The 21,323-nt window shown below is 37.0% G+C and overlaps 2 protein-coding genes across 2 annotated transcripts; both read left to right on the top strand.

The window, feature by feature from the left end:
- The first annotated feature begins 582 nt into the window (after positions 1-582).
- On the top strand, positions 583-10,011 carry LOC149049863 (uncharacterized). The gene is made up of 7 exons (XM_089198686.1): positions 583-727; positions 2,769-3,058; positions 4,479-4,731; positions 5,419-5,746; positions 6,424-6,536; positions 7,679-7,862; positions 8,458-10,011. Exons 2-7 carry the CDS (start codon positions 2,772-2,774, stop codon positions 8,511-8,513), a joined length of 1,221 nt encoding a protein of 406 aa, XP_089054812.1. The 5' UTR covers positions 583-727; positions 2,769-2,771; the 3' UTR covers positions 8,514-10,011.
- A 1,247-nt stretch (positions 10,012-11,258) lies between these two features.
- On the top strand, positions 11,259-21,074 carry LOC113670883 (uncharacterized). Its single transcript, XM_089198685.1, has 7 exons — positions 11,259-11,409; positions 13,456-13,745; positions 15,166-15,418; positions 16,106-16,433; positions 17,087-17,199; positions 18,212-18,395; positions 18,990-21,074. Exons 2-7 carry the CDS (start codon positions 13,459-13,461, stop codon positions 19,043-19,045), a joined length of 1,221 nt encoding a protein of 406 aa, XP_089054811.1. The 5' UTR covers positions 11,259-11,409; positions 13,456-13,458; the 3' UTR covers positions 19,046-21,074.
- The last annotated feature ends 249 nt before the right edge of the window (positions 21,075-21,323 follow it).

Raw genomic sequence — 21,323 nt, 5'->3', positions numbered from 1 at the left:
CCCTCATCCCTCGTCTACATGTTCTTCTTGGTAACAGTAATGAAACCCTCTTGCGGACTTTTCTTGCTGCTGAGTTGGTCGATCGAAAGATTCTTAGCGGGGAAATTGAAGAGTCAACTTCTCGCTCATGATTTAACATTTCCGGTCGATGAATATAAAAGACAAGAAAAGCTGAACTTGAATTGTTTTAACACTCCACAGAAAAAGTAATACGAAAAGTATGAGCCAAGAAATAAAACAATTTGATGACGGACGTATTTATTTCTACGTTTTTTTTCCCGATCCCGTAAGTTATTTTCACTCGTTAAAAACGCCAACTATTGGTGTACTTATCGTGGTTGCCGTTAACACTGTTATAACCTTCCCTCTTTGATGAGCCCCTCCTCACTTGGAGAGTTAAACTTTTTTCGTTTTAAATATCAAAAGTTTTCAACCAAATTCATATAATACTCAAATCTAGGTGAAATAGGGATAAAAAACCGACGAGTTGCTCGTTGGCCTTTAGTTAGTCTTGAACAAATTCCCCTGCCCTTCCCCCTCCCTGGTGAGTTCATAAAGTACGTCATTGAAGAAACCGAAATTAATCATACCATGATATTGATAGAGCTTGTCCGATTTAAATACGTGAAGTGAGAGTCAATGTTGGAGTGAATTAACGCATCAGAACTTAAAGGTTTTGTCTGCTGGGATCAAAACAGTATTTAACAACACCACTTTGTTTCAGACGGTATGTAGTTTTTATTCCTTTTCCATACTTGAACAAACACCGCTCTGATTCCAGCTATCCAATTATTTTATAGTATTTGAAAGTCTATAGATGACTATTTACAATATCGTTCATAATATTTTCAATAACAAGATTGATCTATTAAAGTCCCTAGAGCGTCAAAGTTCTCGGTGTATTCAGTACGGTCATAGCGCTTAGAAAACTAGAAAGAATTTCAACTGTACCACGCTGAATTCATGGCAAGTTTGCCGGAATTGTAATCAGGGGTCTCAAGTTCGAGTCTTTTACGCTGATTCTTGGCGAATTTTTCCTTGTTTGTCAATTTGAAGTTTCAAGATTTTTTGTGCGTTTCTCGCAGATAGCCAAGTGGTCTTTCTCTTCACTGTTAGGATTTAAATTCTTTTATTTATTTTTGCTTGTGTTCATTTCTTTGGTTCAGTTTTATGTAAGTTACACATACACATTGCATGATTAATACATTAATAATTTGGTGCTTTATTATTCTATAAATCTATTATATTTATTATTCCTGTATGCGTAGGTTATCTAGGTGAATTTTATTTGTTAGAGCTCAGTGTTGTTCTTCTAGAGAAAGATCTTCCGCTGAAGAAAATGAAAAAGTTATGTTTTCATTTCTATTTAATCAAATTTGTTGTTCTTTTTACAAAACACATGAAGTTGGCTACATTTCTAAAGGCCCGTGAGGGTTCATTTCCGTCTAACATTTCTCTGACGTCGGTCGCTTATAAAGGGACCCGCGATGAAGAATTTTGGCGATATATGGAGAGAACCATCACGAAGAAGGGACTAAGATAATGCGAGTGCTCCGCAAGGATTAGAATTCTGATCAACTCTGGTTTCCGGGTCGGAAAGTCTACCAAATGAGCAACAGCGAATTCATTTTTAAGCTAAACGTCATATCATAAAGTGTAGGTTCTTACGTGATGAACATTCTGCGTGCCGTTAGGATCAACAATAGGATATGGAAGTCGTTCGGTTCGTTACGATAGACTAAGAATTCTTTTTTGCGAGGACTGTTTTCTAATCAAATATGAGCCTTTTTTTTTTTGTGAGAGGATTTGAACTTTATCTGATTCCAGAACAATCGTTCTGTGTTGGCACTATCTGCGGTTTTTTTTTATGTTTTGTTTTGTTTTTAATATTTTTTTCCTTTATCGAAGAAAATGAAAGAGGTGACGTTTGATTTCGATCTGTTTCAACTACGTATTCTTGGTGTGCATTAAATTGAGATGATCACCCTAGTTCTAATTGGTTGTTGTGGACTTTTTACGTGTTAGTACTATTTCATTGCGTCCCGCCTGTGTAAGCTGTATCTTGTGATGCTTTTTTCCGTTATTGCGGGGTCCATTTTTAGATGATGATGTCTGAAGTCATGAATCAATAGCGGTGAGCACACGGACACATCCGTCGTGAAGGAAAACATACCTTCTCTCCTTTTTTTTTATCTTATTTGAAAAAGTTGGATAAACATCTTAAAAATCGGGCGATAGTAACATTCAAAAAAATATCTTAAAAGGCATTATATTCAACGCAAAATGTTATGATGTGCGGGACACAGAATCATCTTCCGGTGATATTAGGGATTCTAAGCCGATTTAAGAAATGACACATAATTATACGTCAAAATACCTTGTCAGCAAAGCCATACTAAAACTGATATCAAAAGCGATAAAACTTGTGCTACATAGTATGTTCTGTTGGGAAAGCTCAAATGTTTTAGAAAAACTGAAGCCATGCTTAAGCAATCAGTTAGAGGGTCTGCATAGAGCTAACTGACCACTGTCAACTTTCCAAAAGTTTGGATGAAAATTGTTCTAAAATTTAATTAAAAATTATCAAATGGCGACAATTTTGACTGATCACGGACATTTGCAGATTTACTCCCCTCCCCCACCCCCTCGATCCAGTCAAGCCCTGGGATCCGATTCAAAACCTGTAGCAGTTGCTATAGTGGGTTTGACTCGAATAATTTTTAATGCATTGAGAATTGACTATCGATTTACTTCCGATTTGTTTTCAGATCATGGAAGAGTCACTAAGAAAGTTTGCGGCGGAAAATTTCAGTCATAGATACTTCCCCGCACTTCACGGCGAAATCGATAAGGTACAACCCCTGACAATGGTGGTACAAAAGAATCGGCCTCTTTGGAAGCGACCTTTCGTAAAATTGGAAGTCGTAGTCCTTGCAGAACTGGCGAAATATGTTAAAGGAGAGAAAGAGACTGAAGTGTTTCGTGGTGACTCGGAAAGTAAGATCAAAGAGGAAATGCTTATCTCATCGCCGCACGAAACAATTGCCATGGGATTCAGGTATGATCACGCTTTGACCCAATTTCTTCGTGCATGGCACATCAACGTGTTGCATCTTAACGAAGTATGTTTAATAAAAAAAATAAGGAAAAATACTGGCAATAACATCACGAAAGTATACCGGAATTTTTTGTGATTAGTCCTGACTTTCTCGCTGCCTTCAAAACTGTTTTTACCAGACGACGAGTTGAAGCAAGTAAGGTAAAGCTCCCGGTGCCGTGTTGTTCTTTAACATTCACGGGAGGTTTCCCAAAGGTTCATTCTTCGAACGCCTTCAATCATTCTTATAAGGACGATGATAATAACTGGTCTTTATTAAGATGAAAATACACATCAAAAGTTAAAAAAAATTAAATTAAATTCACATTTCAAATGATATAAATGGGGATTCCAGTCGACGTCATGCACATCGGCTTCACCCCTGTCATTGATGTCATCATAATGATCATTGCTATTGTTATCGTCCTCATCACTCTCAATGTTACTTTCATCGTTTACATTCGTCTCCACAATTGAAAATGTCATAACATTTTCATCGTCCACATAATTATCACTGTCGCTGTCTTTATCATTGTGATCGTCATCATCATTGTCGTTTTCGGTGTAGTCGTTACTTTCACCGTCTTTTTCATTGCTATCGTCGACATTTTCGTTGTCACCGTCGGTTTTGATTGTCATCGTCATCATCATTGTCATTATCAATACCGCGTTATTGTTATTGCCATTGTCTTAGTAAATGTAGTTATCTTCGTCATCATCATTCTCATTTTCATGCACTTTCATTGTTATTGTTGCCATTCTCAAAAATTTACCATCTCTCTTATTTTCTATCTACAAACATTACGTTATCGATATTGCTGATCCTAGCAGTATGTAGGACGCGTGTCACATGAACTTTGTAACAGACTTCGCTCTCCGTGGAGTCTCTGTGGCTCAGTGGTAAAGCACTGGAGCGCGAAATCCGAAGGTCTGAGGTTCGATTCCGAGCGGGGACTCAGAATATTTTCTTCTCGTGACAAGAAGAAAAAAAGAATCTTTCTTTATCCTCATTATTTTCATTGACAATTCTATTGTCTCGATCAATGTTATGTTCTTTATCATCAGTCATTGCCTTTGTCACTCTGTTATTGACATCGTCGTTTTCATGTCTTTGACATTGCATTGTGATTGTCAATGTCATTGTCATCCTCTTTGTCTCTGTCACTGTTCTTGCCGTTTTCGTTTCCATTGTAATGGTCGTGTGGAAGTCACTCTCTCTGTGTCCGTTAGTAAAGGAGCTGTTGTATCATTTTCTGAACGAGGGAAACACACTTCCTCTTTATTTCCCGCTGACATAGCTAGCCATATAGCTTAAGTTGTTATCATTAATTCATATCATTTTGAGTTATGTAGAAATTTGTATATATATTTTTAAATCTAGAGAACAAAACCTTGGTGTGGGTGTTGGAGGAATTTTGGAGGGAAACATCAGATTAAGTAATGATCAAGGAGTTCTGAAACTGGGAAAGCTTAGCCAGAAATATATCGATGATCCAGATCTCCGTAGCCTTTTAGCAAAGATCGCAATGGATCCTGACTTGATGAAGAGTTTCGCCGAAGGGGATAAACTGCTTCTTATCACTTCTGTGGTTTACAGTGAGAAGTTTGAATTAACAAGGCAAATAAAAGAAGAGGTAATGGCCACTTTTCTTTAACTCGATGAACAAAACAAACAAAGCAGTTCAACTGAGGTTTACCCTCTCCGCCCTTACCATTTCCATCACTTTCCTTTAAGGTTCAAGCTTGTTTGAAGGAGTTCCCAAGATCAAGAATTTTTCTTAAACTGGTTTTAGCGGGGATAGTAAACATTAACGAACTTAGTTTTTTTAAAAGCCTTCTTTACTTCGAGTGAACCTTAGGATTAGAAACGGAACGTTCATTAAATAAATAGGCCGACTTCATTTAGAACTAGATGGACTTTCATGCGAATATAACAGTATTTGAAACTCATGAAATTACCTACCTAGAGGTGATTGGCACTGGTATTCTTTAAGATACTTTTAGATATTATTTCATAACGCTAAATTACGCACCCGAACCCAACAACCCTACATCAAAACTAAATGTTACAGAGATTACATTTTAGCATATGATGTTGTTGCAATATTGAAGACCAATTCAGATCACATGTATATGCAGAAAAACGAAGATTCACAGGGCAGGGTTCTGTGTTTACGCGTGGAAAAGTTTCTGATCCCCAGTTCTGGTAATATTTAGTTGATTTACCCTGCCTCGCTGCTGTCTGACCGAATTTCTGAGAATGAAACATAGAAATTTGCCTACTTATCATAAAACTATCTTATTTACTTACCTTGTATCAGACCGAGGCTGAAGTCAATGTGGATGGGGTGCCTGTGGCAAGTCCGTTTGTCAATTTTTTTAAGACCACGGCAACCAAAATGCATGCCCGCTACAGCAGCTTAACTCAGCATTCAGAGCTGGCATCTAGGACCGCACATGCACCACTCCTCTTCAAGTGTTGCACTGTTGATTACATAAAAGAAGAAAATCGACTGGAGATCAGGAAAGGGGAATACGTTGGTAAAGTAGTTACGAGGGACACAGCAGCCGAGGGTCTTGTGAAGCGTGATGACGAAGATTATGACAACACTATGGTGGAAATTTTCTCAGACGAGACCGATGCACCAGGTGAGATCTTCAGGTACTTTTTTATGCCACATAACTTGAAAACGGTATTTAAACTCTGAAAATGCAGCAATAAATTTTTGTATACACTGGAGAACAGATCAAATGATAACTGTCCTCGATCTGCTGCAACATTCAGCCGATTTGGACACAGTTTTCAAAAAGTTGCATTTTCTTCGACCGTATATTTGGAATAGCGTTAGTGGTAGACTTAATGTCAACACATTATTTAAAATTTAAAAGAATCTGAGAGTTTCAAATTGATCAATATCTAACTAAGTGCTACTTCTTTTCACTCAACCATTTCCTGTTTGACTTTCGAGCCTTTACACCACCAGGATAAAGAGAATTCGGCAGTCAGTAAGGCCGCATTTTTTCCTTTTTTGTTCTGGAATCAATGCACGGAATTGAGGGACTTTTATTGTAGACACATGCTTACATTAACTATAGGACTACTTGTCTACATCTGCCGGAATTTTACAGACACATACTCGCTAAAACTTGTCCGAAGTTTGCTGCTTTAAAATTAAATGAACTGCCTGTGTCAAACTATTTCACAAAGTTTACGGAGCTGGTGAATAATGATGCAAGTCGGCATTACACACTAACGGAGAAATATAGCTAACAGGAATCGGTTGGGTATAACCAGCACCTAAGTTTCCTTCTTTTCAATCAATCAGCCCCTCTCACTCCGCAAGATGTCAAGAAACTGGACTCGATGCTTCAAAATGTTCTTCTACCTGTGAAGAACATAGACAAACGCAAGGAGCAGATCGGAAAGTATCTTCGTTGGGTAAGTTAGTCTAAGACATCGTTCACGTTTGAATTAAACAACCTCCACATCAGTAGTAAACATAACTGTGAAAGAGTAGGTTCTACTGTGTGAATACTATCTCATCGAGAAATGGCTATAACAATAGTGCAATTTGTCCAAATCTAGTGTACAACGGTACGACTTTGAGTGAAACTGTTCGGTGCGTGCATCTGGAAGAATTTATCCCTCAATAACGCTTTTCCTAAATTGTTGTTTTGTTATTATTATTATTACTGAAATATGCAACAAAGCCTTCGTGAAATTTCCAAGTAACTGCGTTGTTCACTGTGCTTTCACCGTCAAGTTATTTCGAGCAAGAAGTGATTAAGGATCATAGGTTCATACTCTATGATACACGCGTATTTAGCTGGAAACCTTGTCTGCTTGACCACAGTTAAATGGTACTCCCATTTTTTCACCGTAATTAATTTGATAATTTTTTTTAAGGGGGGGGGTTAAAATTGTCTTTACTAACTTTCAACTTATTTGATAACTTGATCTACATAATACATCTAAACAAATGGGCAGCGAAAAAACTCGTGCGAAGTTGAAACAAAGAGTTAGGAAATTTGACTGCAGCTGTAGTACTCTCTGTTCTGTCAACACCCTTTTGATAAGAAAAGAAAAGGTATACATATTTAATATATATATAAACGAATGTGGGAGTAGAGTCTACCTTGGCATAAAGTGCTCAATGCTGTAGTACCAGAGCTAAGTATACATAAGTTAAAGAATTAATGAGGATGCATCGATCCTCTGCCGAATCGATGCGTCCTCTTTAATTCCTTAACTTATTGTGTATATATATATATATATATATATATATATATTAAATAAATATGCATATGAAATATACACAAATTTAAATACAAAAAGAGTGTTTTTGATGAGAACACATGTTTCACTTATTTCATGTACATTTTCAAAATGCAACGTTTTTGAACGGACGGACATATATATATATATATATATATATATATATATATATATATTTATATTTATGTATTTATTGATTAGACAGTAACTCCTTCAATTGAACTTTCGTTCTGAGAGAAATAGAAAAGTTAAGTGGAGTTTCCCCACTGTACTCTTACATCCCAATTATTATTATTTCTTAAAAGTTTGAAGCAGCAATGGTATCAGAGCAGGATGAGGTCCTAATTCAAGACTCAGTAGCACCGGATGACTGTGAACTTCTTAAACTTGCGTTTCTCTCCGCCTCAGAAGGATCAACTCTGCTGGACATGTCATCCCTCACAAAACCAGATATTCACGGATACGTTGTTGTCCTCAAACACCTTTTAGGTAATTGACGGTTTCATGATACAGATGCCAATATCAGAATATCTGCTTTTTCAAAACAAGGAATCCACACAACTCGCAGCGATCATGCTTTTCATATATTTCTGAAGTGACCTTTAAAATGTCATTATGGTGACTGCGAGATCTAACATGTCGTTTTTGCTTTTATGAAGGTCACTGTTACCCACCAAAACTCGTGTGAAAGGAAAAACACCATTATGAAAATATCTTACTTTTATTTAAAATCATAAGTTGATAAAACATTTCCGTGCTATGAGTATACGTTCAAGTGATTACCACATTCAGTGCTATCAAATTGTGTTTTGAAATTGTCTTTCACGGTATAGATTGTTGCAAATCGATCATTCGAGTGACTGAAATAAGACGAATGTAAATTACTCCTCGTGATATGCATGCGCATCTTTTTTTTTAAATCTGAATTAAAAGTGAAGATCATGGGCAATCCGCAAAATTATCGCGCCACACGCTGTCATTAGCGAGGAGACTTGCGACGACTTGCGACAACATTGAATCTTTTCATTAATAAAATGTCGATGGCTATTCTTTCTGAAAGTATTTGTGTTTCTTTTTCCAACAGATTTGACCGATGAAAAGTGGAGAAAATTGGAGCAGTGCAATGCAGAATCTGATTAACCACGACTGTGATAACAATGACCAATATACTTCTGATACTAGGATAGAAGTTTTCTAATCTAAACGATTAAGGTTTGAGCTGAGCACGTTTGCAAGAAGTAATTTTAATATCAATTTCCGCTTCAGTCTTTACCATTGAGTTATTTCCACTTGTGAAAAGTTGTCCACGTAAGATCGCTTTGCGATTGAGTGTTGCGAGACCAAAATCAAACTCATCAAAATAGACCAATTAGAACAATGGAAATTCTGCAGCGAGCCAATAAGAACCTACAGTAAGACCACGAATCTTCTTTAAGGGCAGCAATTGGGATTTATTGGATTTAAGTTCTGCTTCCCCCCTCCTCCCCGTGTTATAATGAGTAATCTATAGTATGCAAGAGATTTGTCCAAAATTCGACAATGATTATCCATACCATAGGATCCCACGAAATACCGACGGCTTCGCCAAGGACTTCGTCTATGAAAAGTATCTCTGATTTTCGTGAGAACTTTAAAATACGCAAGATTCCTTTACTCCTTTGCATCCGTGGTGGGTCATATTTACTCTGTGTTTTCATTTGCTTCTCCTTTTATTCCCTACTTTCTTCTTTGAAATGGGATAAGCGTAAGATTCTAGCTAACATACAATGATGTCTGGCCAGTATCTTCGGAGAGATCAGCCAACTGGGTTTTTCCATTGATTAAACAGCAAGACTCATCATTTTCTCTTCTTTGAAGCAATGCAGTCATCGCATCTAAAGAATCGCGAATACCTAGCTGTCTAAATTGGAGGACATGTTCCTCCAACATTTACAAAGGACATTTCCCCACTGCATTTTTGTGTGTATGGCGGTATGTGTGGGATTCACGAAATTCTGTCCTTATCTCACGTCCCAGCAACACGCCCATGCCACATAACGATTAATGCGCACGGCACATCAAGTTACTCCTCCTACATTTTTCAGGATCATGTCCACGTTACAAGATCCCCTGTGTGGGACCACCATCATCTTACATTCTAGATAATTCTCTGAAGTGACAGAGAACTATTCTAGGGGTTTGAGTAGCCGAAGAAAGACGTCTGGTAGTCAGATATTTCAACTTTAATACCATGATATAACATTTTTAAATCAATAGGGATTATGAATTTAGATATATGAAAATTCTTCTAATTTCATTTCAATAGGGATTATGTAGATTATGATCTTTCAAGAGGTAAAGTTTTGAAAGCTGAAAGTATAAACCTCATTAACTCTTCGTATCTAATTTAAAAGAACAACGAAGCGCTATTCTAACCTACCCATTTACTTCTGTAAGTTTTTTAACGAGATCTAAAATTGAATTAGCGATTGAGAGCATGACTGGTCTATTTGAAAGGTGATTTTTATGTGGACAGCTTTTCTCTTCCCTTAGATGATTCCAAGTAATTGTAATCATAGCATGTAACCCAAGTAACTAAGACCGTAGAGTTTGTTTGCTGTAAGCTATAAATTCAAAAAAATTAAGTAAATTTTATCAGTATTGGTGTTTCCCTGACTTAAAGTCTGTCACTTTGTGTTTTTGGCCTTAAAGCAGCTTTGGGGACTAAGGATGGTAGCATGTAGAAATTAACTGCGTTATTCTAAACTTCATAATTATCTTAAGTTTTTTCCATTTAACTCGCCGTTCTCCTTAAAACTAATACTTTCGACAGAAAACAACGGCGTCAGCTACAAGAACGGGGACAAACAAAATAAAGAGCGAGAGAGTGCCTTTTAAAGTTTGAATAGCTGAAGTACAAGACTTTCTGTGGAGTAAAACCCTGGTGGCAATTTTTTATGCTCCAATTTGGCATCCTAGTTACCTGCTTTCGTCACAGATTAAGCTTAAGAGGGATCTGCCACCGATTAAGAATATGATTAGGCCATTAGCAAACTTGTCGGGATAAATGAATTGATTTTTTAAGCAATCATTTTCCTTGGTGTCACAGTGATAATCATGTTGTTTCTAAATGCAAATCAGAGGGAACAACATCAGCCTTTCAGGAAGCTTAGCATGTTGTAACCGTAAAAAGAATTTTGTATATAGGCAATGAAAGGAAATCTTTAAAAAGTTCCCTTGCTTCTCTAATGGAGAACTTAGCAACGTCAGTCACTAAGCTAACAATTAATTTCCATCTGCCCTCATCCCTCGTCTACATGTTCTTCTTGGTAACAGTAATGAAACCCTCTTGCGGACTTTTCTTGCTGCTGAGTTGGTCGATCGAAAGATTCTTAGCGGGGAAATTGAAGAGTCAACTTCTCGCTCATGATTTAACATTTCCGGTCGATGAATATAAAAGACAAGAAAAGCTGAACTTGAATTGTTTTAACACTCCACAGAAAAAGTAATACGAAAAGTATGAGCCAAGAAATAAAACAATTTGATGACGGACGTATTTATTTCTACGTTTTTTTTCCCGATCCCGTAAGTTATTTTCACTCGTTAAAAACGCCAACTATTGGTGTACTTATCGTGGTTGCCGTTAACACTGTTATAACCTTCCCTCTTTGATGAGCCCCTCCTCACTTGGAGAGTTAAACTTTTTTCGTTTTAAATATCAAAAGTTTTCAACCAAATTCATATAATACTCAAATCTAGGTGAAATAGGGATAAAAAACCGACGAGTTGCTCGTTGGCCTTTAGTTAGTCTTGGACAAATTCCCCTGCCCTTCCCCCTCCCTGGTGAGTTCTCCATCCCAAAACATTTCCTGCCCAAATATCATAAAGTACGTCATTGAAGAAACCGAAATTAATCATACCATGATATTGATAGAGCTTGTCCGATTTAAATACGTGAAGTGAGAGTCAATGTTGGAGTGAATTAACGCATCAGAACTTAAAGGTTTTGTCTGCTGGGATAAAAACAGTATTTAACAACACCACTTTGTTTCAGACGGTATGTAGTTTTTATTCCTTTTCCATACTTGAACAAACACTGCTCTGATTCCAGCTATCCAATTATTTTATAGTATTTGAAAGTCTATAGATGACTATTTACAATATCGTTCATAATATTTTCAATAACAAGATTGATGTATTAAAGTCCCTGGAGCGTCAAAGTTCTCGGTGTATTCAGTACGGTCATAGCGCTTAGAAAACTAGAAAGAATTTCAACTGTACCACGCTGAATTCATGGCAAGTTTGCCGGAATTATAATCAGGGGTCTCAAGTTCGAGTCTTTTACGCTGATTCTTGGCGAATTTTTCCTTGTTTGTCAATTTGAAGTTTCAAGATTTTTTGTGCGTTTCTCGCAGATAGCCAAGTGGTCTTTCTCTTCACTGTTAGGATTTAAATTCTTTTATTTATTTTTGCTTGTGTTCATTTCTTTGGTTCAGTTTTATGTAAGTTACACATACACATTGCATGATTAATACATTAATAATTTGGTGCTTTATTATTCTATAAATCTATTATATTTATTATTCCTGTATGCGTAGGTTATTTAGGTGAATTTTATTTGTTAGAGCTCAGTGTTGTTCTTCTAGAGAAAGATCTTCCGCTGAAGAAAATGAAAAAGTTATGTTTTCATTTCTATTTAATCAAATTTGTTGTTCTTTTTACAAAACACATGAAGTTGGCTACATTTCTAAAGGCCCGTGAGGGTTCATTTCCGTCTAACATTTCTCTGACGTCGGTCGCTTATAAAGGGACCCGCGATGAAGAATTTTGGCGATATATGGAGAGAACCATCACGAAGAAGGGACTAAGATAATGCGAGTGCTCCGCAAGGATTAGAATTCTGATCAACTCTGGTTTCCGGGTCGGAAAGTCTACCAAATGAGCAACAGCGAATTCATTTTTAAGCTAAACGTCATATCATAAAGTGTAGGTTCTTACGTGATGAACATTCTGCGTGCCGTTAGGATCAACAATATGATATGGAAGTCGTTCTGTTCGTTACGATAGACTAAGAATTCTTTTTTGCGAGGACTGTTTTCTAATCAAATATGAGCCTTTTTTTGTGTGAGAGGATTTGAACTTTATCTGATTCCAGAACAATCGTTCTGTGTTGGCACTATCTGCGGTTTTTTTTATGTTTTGTTTTGTTTTTAATATTTTTTTTCCTTTATCGAAGAAAATGAAAAAAAGGTGACGTTTGATTTCGATCTATTCCAACTACGTATTCTTGGTGTGCATTAAATTTAGATGATCACCCTAGTTCTAATTGGTTGTTGTGGACTTTTTACGTGTTATTACTATTTCATTGCGTCCCGCCTGTGTAAGCTGTATCTTGTGATGCTTTTTTCCGTTATTGCGGGGTCCATTTTTAGATGATGATGTCTGAAGTCATGAATCAATAGCGGTGAGCACACGGACACATCCGTCGTGAAGGAAAACATACCTTCTCTCCTTTTTTTTTTTATCTCATTTGAAAAAGTTGGATAAACATCTTGAAAAATCGGGCGATAGTAACATTCCAAAAAATATCTTTAAAGGCATTATATTCAACGCAAAATATTATGATGTGCGGGACACAGAATCATCTTCCGGTGATATTAGGGATTCTAAGCCGATTTAAGAAATGACACATAATTATACGTCAAAATACCTTGTCAGCAAAGCCATACTAAAACTGATATCAAAAGCGATGAAAAACATGTGCTATATAGTATGTTCTGTTGGGAAAGCTCAAATGTTTTAGAAAAACTGAAGCCATGCTTAAGCAATCAGTTAGAGGGTCTGCATAGAGCTAACTGACCACTGTCAACTTTCCAAAAGTTTGGATGAAAATTGTTCTAAAATTTAATTAAAAATTATCAAATGGCGACAATTTTGACTGATCACGGACATTTGCAGATTTACTCCCCTCCCCCACCCCCTCGATCCAGTCAAGCCCTGGGATCCGATTCAAAAGCTGTAGCAGTTGCTATAGTGGGTTTGACTCGAATAATTTTTAATGCATTGTGAATTGACTATCGATTTACTTCCGATTTGTTTTCAGATCATGGAAGAGTCACTAAGAAAGTTTGCGGCGGAAAATTTCAGTCATAGATACTTCCCCGCACTTCACGGCGAAATCGATAAGGTACAACCCCTGACAATGGTGGTACAAAAGAATCGGCCTCTTTGGAAGCGACCTTTCGTAAAATTGGAAGTCGTAGTCCTTGCAGAACTGGCGAAATATGCTAAAAGTGAAGAAGATACTAAAGTGTTTCGTGATTACACGAAATGTAAGATCAAAGAGGAAATGCTTATCTCATCGCCGCACGAAACAATTGCCATGGGATTCAGGTATGATCACGCTTTGACCCAATTTCTTCGTGCATGGCACATCAACGTGTTGCATCTTAACGAAGTATGTTTAATAAAAAAAAGAAGGAAAAATACTGGCAAGAACATCACCAAAGTATACCGGATTTTTTTGTGATTAGTCCTGACTTTCTCGCTGCCTTCAAAACTGTTTTTACCAGACGACGAGTTGAAGCAAGTGACGTAAAGCTCCCGGTGCCGTGTTGTTCTTTAACATTCACGGGAGGTTTCCCAAAGGTGCATTCTTCGAACGCCTTCAATCATTCTTATAAGGACGATGATAATAACTGGTCTTTATTAAGATGAAAATACACATCAAAAGTTAAAAAAAATTAAATTAAATTCACATTTCAAATGATATAAATGGGGATTCCAGTCGACGTCATGCACATCGGCTTCACCCCTGTCATTGATGTCATCATAATGATCATTGCTATTGTTATCGTCCTCATCACTCTCAATGTTACTTTCATCGTTTACATTCGTCTCCACAATTGAAAATGTCATAACATTTTCATCGTCCACATAATTATCACTGTCGCTGTCTTTATCATTGTGATCGTCATCATCATTGTTGTTTTCGGTGAAGTCGTTACTTTCACCGTCTTTTTCATTGCTATCGTCGACATTTTCGTTGTCACCGTCGGTTTTGATTGTCATCGTCATCATCATTGTCATTATCAATACCGCGTTATTGTTATTGCCATTGTCTTAGTAAATGTAGTTATCTTCGTCATCATCATTCTCATTTTCATGCACTTTCATTGTTATTGTTGCCATTCTCAAAAATTTACCATCTCTCTTATTTTCTATCTACAAACATTACGTTATCGATATTGCTGATCCTAGCAGTATGTAGGACGCGTGTCACATGAACTTTGTAACAGACTTCGCTCTCCGTGGAGTCTCTGTGGCTCAGTGGTAAAGCACTGGAGCGCGAAATCCGAAGGTCTGAGGTTCGATTCCGAGCGGGGACTCAGAATATTTTCTTCTCGTGACAAGAAGAAAAAAAGAATCTTTCTTTATCCTCATTATTTTCATTGACAATTCTATTGTCTCGATCAATGTTATGTTCTTTATCATCAGTCATTGCCTTTGTCACTCTGTTATTGACATCGTCGTTTTCATGTCTTTGACATTGCATTGTGATTGTCAATGTCATTGTCATCCTCTTTGTCTCTGTCACTGTTCTTGCCGTTTTCGTTTCCATTGTAATGGTCGTGTGGAAGTCACTCTCTCTGTGTCCGTTAGTAAAGGAGCTGTTGTATCATTTTCTGAACGAGGGAAACACACTTCCTCTTTATTTCCCGCTGACATAGCTAGCCATATAGCTTAAGTTGTTATCATTAATTCATATCATTTTGAGTTATGTAGAAATTTGTATATATTTTTTTAAATCTAGAGAACAAAACCTTGGCGTGGGTGTTGGAGGAATTTTGGAGGGAAACATCAGATTAAGTAATGATCAAGGAGTTCTGAAACTGGGAAAGCTTAGCCAGAAATATATCGATGATCCAGATCTCCGTAGCCTTTTAGCAAAGATCGCAATGGATCCTGACTTGATGAAGAGTTTCGCCGAAGGGGATAAACTGCTTCTTATCACTTCTGTGGTTTACAGTGAGAAGTTTGAATTAACAAGGCAAATAAAAGAAGAGGTAATGGCCACTTTTCTTTAACTCGATGAACAAAACAAACAAAGCAGTTCAACTGAGGTTTACCCTCTCCGCCCTTACCATTTCCATCACTTTCCTTTAAGGTTCAAGCTTGTTTGAAGGAGTTCCCAAGATCAAGAATTTTTCTTAAACTGGTTTTAGCGGGGATAGTAAACATTAACGAACTTAGTTTTTTTAAAAGCCTTCTTTACTTCGAGTGAACCTTAGGATTAGAAACGGAACGTTCATTAAATAAATAGGCCGACTTCATTTAGAACTAGATGGACTTTCATGCGAATATAACAGTATTTGAAACTCATGAAATTACCTACCTAGAGGTGATTGGCACTGGTATTCTTTAAGATACTTTTAGATATTATTTCATAACGCTAAATTACGCACCCGAACCCAACAACCCTACATCAAAACTAAATGTTACAGAGATTACATTTTAGCATATGATGTTGTTGCAATATTGAAGACCAATTCAGATCACACGTATATGCAGAAAAACGAAGATTCACAGGGCAGGGTTCTGTGTTTACGCGTGGAAAAGTTTCTGATCCCCAGTTCTGGTAATATTTAGTTGATTTACCCTGCCTCGTTGCTGTCTGACCGAATTTCTGAGAATGAAACATAGAAATTTGCCCACTTATCATAAAACTATCTTATTTACTTACCTTGTATCAGACCGAGGCTGAAGTCAATGTGGATGGGGTGCCTGTGGCAAGTCCGTTTGTCAATTTTTTTAAGACCACGGCAACCAAAATAAATGCCCGCTACAGCAGCTTAACTCAGCATTCAAAGCTGGCATCTAGGACCGCACATGCACCACTCCTCTTCAAGTGTTGCACTGTTGATTACATAAAAGAAGAAAATCGACTGGAAATCAGGAAAGGGGAATACGTTGGTAAAGTAGTTACGAGGGACACAGCAGCCGAGGGTCTTGTGAAGCGTGATGACGAAGATTATGACAACACTATGGTGGAAATTTTCTCAGACGAGACCGATGCACCAGGTGAGATCTTCAGGTACTTTTTTATGCCACATAACTTGTTGCAGCAATAAATTTTTGTATACACTGGAGAACAGATCAAATGATAACTGTCCCCGATCTGCTGCAACATTCAGCCGATTTGGACACAGTTTTCAAAAAGTTGCATTTTCTTCGACCGTCTATTGGAATAGCGTTAGTGGTAGACTTAATGTCAATACATTATTTAAAATAAAAAAGAATCTGAGAGTTTCAAATTGATCAATATCTAACTAAGTGCTACTTCTTTTCACTCAACCATTTCCTGTTTGACTTTCGAGCCTTTACACCACCAGGATAAAGAGAATTCGTCAGTCAGTAAGGCTGCATTTTTTCCTTTTTTGTTCTGGAATCAATGCACGGAATTGAGGGACTTTTATTGTAGACACATGCTTACATTAACTATAGGACTACTTGTCTACATCTGCCGGAATTTTGCAGACACATACTCGCTAAAACTTGTCCGAAGTTTGCTGCTTTAAAATTAAATGAACTGCCTATGTCAAACTATTTCACAAAGTTTACGGAGCTGGTGAATAATGATGCAAGTCGGCATTACACACTAACGGAGAAATATAGCTAACAGGAATCGGTTGGGTATAACCGGCACCTAAGTTTACTTTTTTTCAATCAATCAGCCCCTCTCACTCCGCAAGATGTCAAGAAACTGGACTCGATGCTTCAAAATGTTCTTCTACCTGTGAAGAACATAGACAAACGCAAGGAGCAGATTGGAAAGTATCTTCGTTGGGTAAGTTAGTCTAAGACATCGTTCACGTTTGAATTAAACAACCTCCACATCAATAGTAAACATAACTGTGAAAGAGTAGGTTCTACGGTGTGTATACTATCTCATCGAGAAATGGCTATAACAATAGTGCAATTTGTCCATTTCTAGTGTACAACGGTACGACTTTGAGTGAAACTGTTCGGTGCGTGCATCTGGAAGAATTTATCCCTCAATAACGCTTTTCCTAAATTGTTGTTTTGTTATTATTATTACTGAAATATGCAACAAAGCCTTCGTGAAATTTCCAAGTAACTGCGTTGTTCACTGTGCTTTCACCGTCAAGTTATTTCGAGCAAGAAGTGATTAAGGATCATAGGTTCATACTCTATGATACACGCGTATTTAGCTGGAAACTTTGTCTGCTTGACCACAGTTAAATGGTACTCCCATTTTTTCACCCTAATTAATTTGATAATTTTTTTTTAGGGGGGGGGGTTAAAATTGTCTTTACTAACTTTCAACTCATTTGATAACTTGACCTACATAATACATGTACTATGTAGTACCAGAGCTAAGTATACATAAGTTAAAGAATTAATGAGGACGCATCGATCCTCTGCCGAATCGATGCGTCCTCTTTAATTCCTTAACTTATTGTATATATATATATATATATATATATATATATATATATGCACTATATATTGTTAAAGAATACAGTTATATATATATATATATATATATATATATATATATATATGTATTAAATAAATATGCATATGAAATATACACAAATTTAAATACAAAAAGAGTGTTTTTGATGAGAACACATGTTTCACTTATTTCATGTACATTTTCAAAATGCAACGTTTTTGAAAACGGACGGACATATATATATATATATTTATATTTATGTATTTATTGATTAGACAGTAACTCCTTCAATTGAACTTCCGTTCTGAGAGAAATAGAAAAGTTAAGTAGAGTTTCCCTACCTTACTCTTACATCCCAATTATTATTATTTCTTAAAAGTTTGAAGCAGCAATGGTATCAGAGCAGGATGAGGTCCTAATTCAAGACTCAGTAGCACCTGATGACTGTGAACTTCTTAAACTTGCGTTTCTCTCCGCCTCAGAAGGATCAACTCTGCTGGACATGTCATCCCTCACAAAACCAGATATTCACGGATACGTTGTTGTCCTCAAACACCTTTTAGGTAATTGACGGTTTCATGATACAGATGCCAATATCAGAATATCTGCTTTTTCAAAACATGGATCCACACAACTCGCAGCGGTCATGCTTTTCATACATTTCTGAAGTGACGTTTAAAATGTCATCATGGTAACTGCGAGATCTAACATGTCGTTTTTGCTTTTATGAAGGTCACTGTTACTTACCAAAACTCGTGTGAAAGGAAAAACACCATTATGAAAATATCTTACTTTTATTTAAAATCATAAGTTGATAAAACATTTCCGTGCTATGAGTATACGTTCAAGTGATTACCACATTCAGTGCTATCAAATTGTGTTTTGAAATTGTCTTTCACAGTATAGATTGTTGCAAATCGATCTTTGGAGTGACTGAAATAAGACGAATGTAAATTACTCCTCGTGATATGCATGCGCATCTTTTTTTTTAAATCTGAATTAAAAGTGAAGATCATGGGCAATCCGCAAAATTATCGCGCCACACGCTGTCATTAGCGAGGAGACTTGCGACGACTTGCGACAATATTGAATCTTTTCATTAATAAAATGTCGATGGCTATTCTTTCTGAAAGCATTTGTGTTTCTTTTTCCAACAGATTTGACCGATGAAAAGTGGAGAAAATTGGAGCAGTGCAATGCAGAATCTGATTAACCACGACTGTGATAACAATGGCCAATATACTTCTGATACTAAGATAGAAGTTTTCTATTTAAAACGATTAAGGTTTGAGCTGAGCACGTTTGCTAGAAGTAATTTTAATATCAATTTCCGCTTCAATCTTTATCATTATGTAATTTCCACTTGTGAAAAGTTGTCCACGTAAGATCGCTTTGCGATTGAGTGTTGCGAGACCAAAATCAAACTCATCAAAATAGACCAATTAGAATAATGGAAATTTTGCAGCGAGCCAATAAGAACTCACAGTAAGACCACGAATCTTCTTTAAGGGCAGTAATTGGGATATATTGGATTTAAGTTCGCTTCCCCCCCCTCCCCGTGTTATAATAAGTAATCTATAGTATGCAAGAGATTTTGTCCAAAATTCGACAATGATTATCCATACCATACGATCTTACGAAAAACCGACGGCTTCGCCGAGGACTTCGTCTATGAAAAGTATCTCTGTTTTTCGTGAGAACTTTAAAATACGCAAGATTTTTTTACTTCTTTGCATGAGGGAAGAATACTTTTTCCAATTTCTGCACAAAGAATGCTACATTTCCAATTGGGGAAACGAGAAATTCCTGTATTCCACAGCCTTTTTCAGAGAACAACGAAGTTGGTTGTTCAATCATTTTCCTATTTTCATTGGATAGCAGAAATAAATTAAAATACCCCTCAGCGTCCGCGCATCGTTCTACTTCTTGTCCTACTACTTATAAATAATTTTGTTTAGTCATCGCCTTCGTGTAAAGTCCCTATCGATGGCTTAAAGACTTGATGGTGTCATTCTAACTCCCTCAGAGACTCAATCCCCCATGTGTAATTCTATAAAGTGCACTTCTGTAGAAAAGAACCGAATGATGCAGTTATCTTTCATGAATTCAGCATCATAAAGTCAGGAGAGAAAATCCAAGTAGAGAAAATTGTGGTCTCTGCTACTATTGGTTGAATAATCCACGAGGCAGAGATTAGAGGAGCTAAGTCAAAAAAACGTATTTCAATTTGTTTTTTAATTTACTGATTTGTAATCCGTCATAATTAATTCTTGCCAAAGTCAGTTTAGCATCTTGCTTCTCTGTTTTGTGGTGGACCTTATAGCGAGGACATGTCGCTGGGAAATTTCACTGCGCTAAGAAACCGAGAAAAATCGTGTAAACTACACACGAAGGCTACATGTGGCGGGGATGTTTAGCTGGGACATCAGGCGAGACATAATATTAAGAGCAGATTCTTCACACACGCGTAATAGCAAAAATTGTGCATATGTTTTCCGTGGTGGGTCATATTTACTCTGTGTTTTCATTTGCTTCTCCTTTTATTCCCTACTTTCTTCTTTGAAATGGGATAAGCGTAAGATTCTAGCTAACATACAATGATGTCTGGCCAGTATCTTCGGAGAGATCAGCCAACTGGGTTTTTCCATTGATTAAACAGGAAGACTCACCATTTTCTCTTCTTTGAAGCAATGCAGTCATCGCATCTAAAGTATCGCGAATACCTAGCTGTCTAAATTGGAGGACATGTTCCTCCAACATTTACAAAGGACATTTCCCCTCTGCATTTTTGTGTGTATTGCGGTATGTGTGGGATTCACGAAATTCTGTCCTTATCTCACGTCCCAGAAACACGCCTCTGCCACATAATGATTAATGCGCACGGCACATCAAGTTAGTCCCCTACATTTTTCAGGATCATGTCCATGTTACAAGATTCCCTGCGTGGGACCACCATCATCTTACCTTTTAGCTAATTCTCTAAAGTCACAAAGAATTATTCCAGGGGTTTGAGTAGCCGAAGAAAGACGTCTGGTGGTCACATTATTTCAAATTTAATATCATGAGTTAGCAAGTGAGAGCATGACTGGTCTATTTGAAAGGTGATTTTTATGTGGACAGCTTTTCTCTTCCCTTAAATGATTCCAAGTAATTGTAATCATAGCATGTAACCCAAGTAACTAAGACCATAGAGTTTGTTTGCTATAAGCCATAGATTCAAAAAAATAAAGTAAATTGTGTCAGTATTGGTGTTTCCTTGACTTTAAGTCTGTCGCTTTGTGTTTTTGGCCTAAAAGAAGATTTGGGGACTAAGGATGGTGGCATGTAGAAATTAACTGCGTTATTATAAACTTCATAATTATCTTGAGTTTTTTCCATTAATTCGCCGTTATCCTTAAGATTAGTACTTTCGACAGAAAACAACGGCGTCAGCTACAAGAACGGGGACAAACAAAATAAATAGCGAGAAAGTGCGTTTTAAAGTTTGAAGA

This window comes from Pocillopora damicornis, chromosome 2 (assembly GCF_964200805.1).
Source record: "Pocillopora damicornis chromosome 2, jaPocDami1.2, whole genome shotgun sequence".
NCBI lineage: Eukaryota > Metazoa > Cnidaria > Anthozoa > Scleractinia > Pocilloporidae > Pocillopora > Pocillopora damicornis.
Note: the sequence above shows the minus strand (reverse complement) of the source record. Positions and strands in the feature narration are given on the sequence as shown.

Excerpts from the sequence above, each read along its gene's own strand:
- LOC113670883 (XM_089198685.1), top strand. The coding sequence starts at position 13,459 with ATGGAAGAGTCACTAAGAAAGTTTGCGGCGGAAAATTTCAGTCATAGA. Across the intron at positions 13,746-15,165 it reads ACAATTGCCATGGGATTCAG|AGAACAAAACCTTGGCGTGG; the intron begins GTATGATCACGC and ends TTTTAAATCTAG. Across the intron at positions 17,200-18,211 it reads TTGGAAAGTATCTTCGTTGG|TTTGAAGCAGCAATGGTATC; the intron begins GTAAGTTAGTCT and ends ATTTCTTAAAAG.
- LOC149049863 (XM_089198686.1), top strand. The coding sequence starts at position 2,772 with ATGGAAGAGTCACTAAGAAAGTTTGCGGCGGAAAATTTCAGTCATAGA. Across the intron at positions 4,732-5,418 it reads CAAGGCAAATAAAAGAAGAG|ACCGAGGCTGAAGTCAATGT; the intron begins GTAATGGCCACT and ends ACCTTGTATCAG. Across the intron at positions 7,863-8,457 it reads TGTCCTCAAACACCTTTTAG|ATTTGACCGATGAAAAGTGG; the intron begins GTAATTGACGGT and ends TTTTTCCAACAG.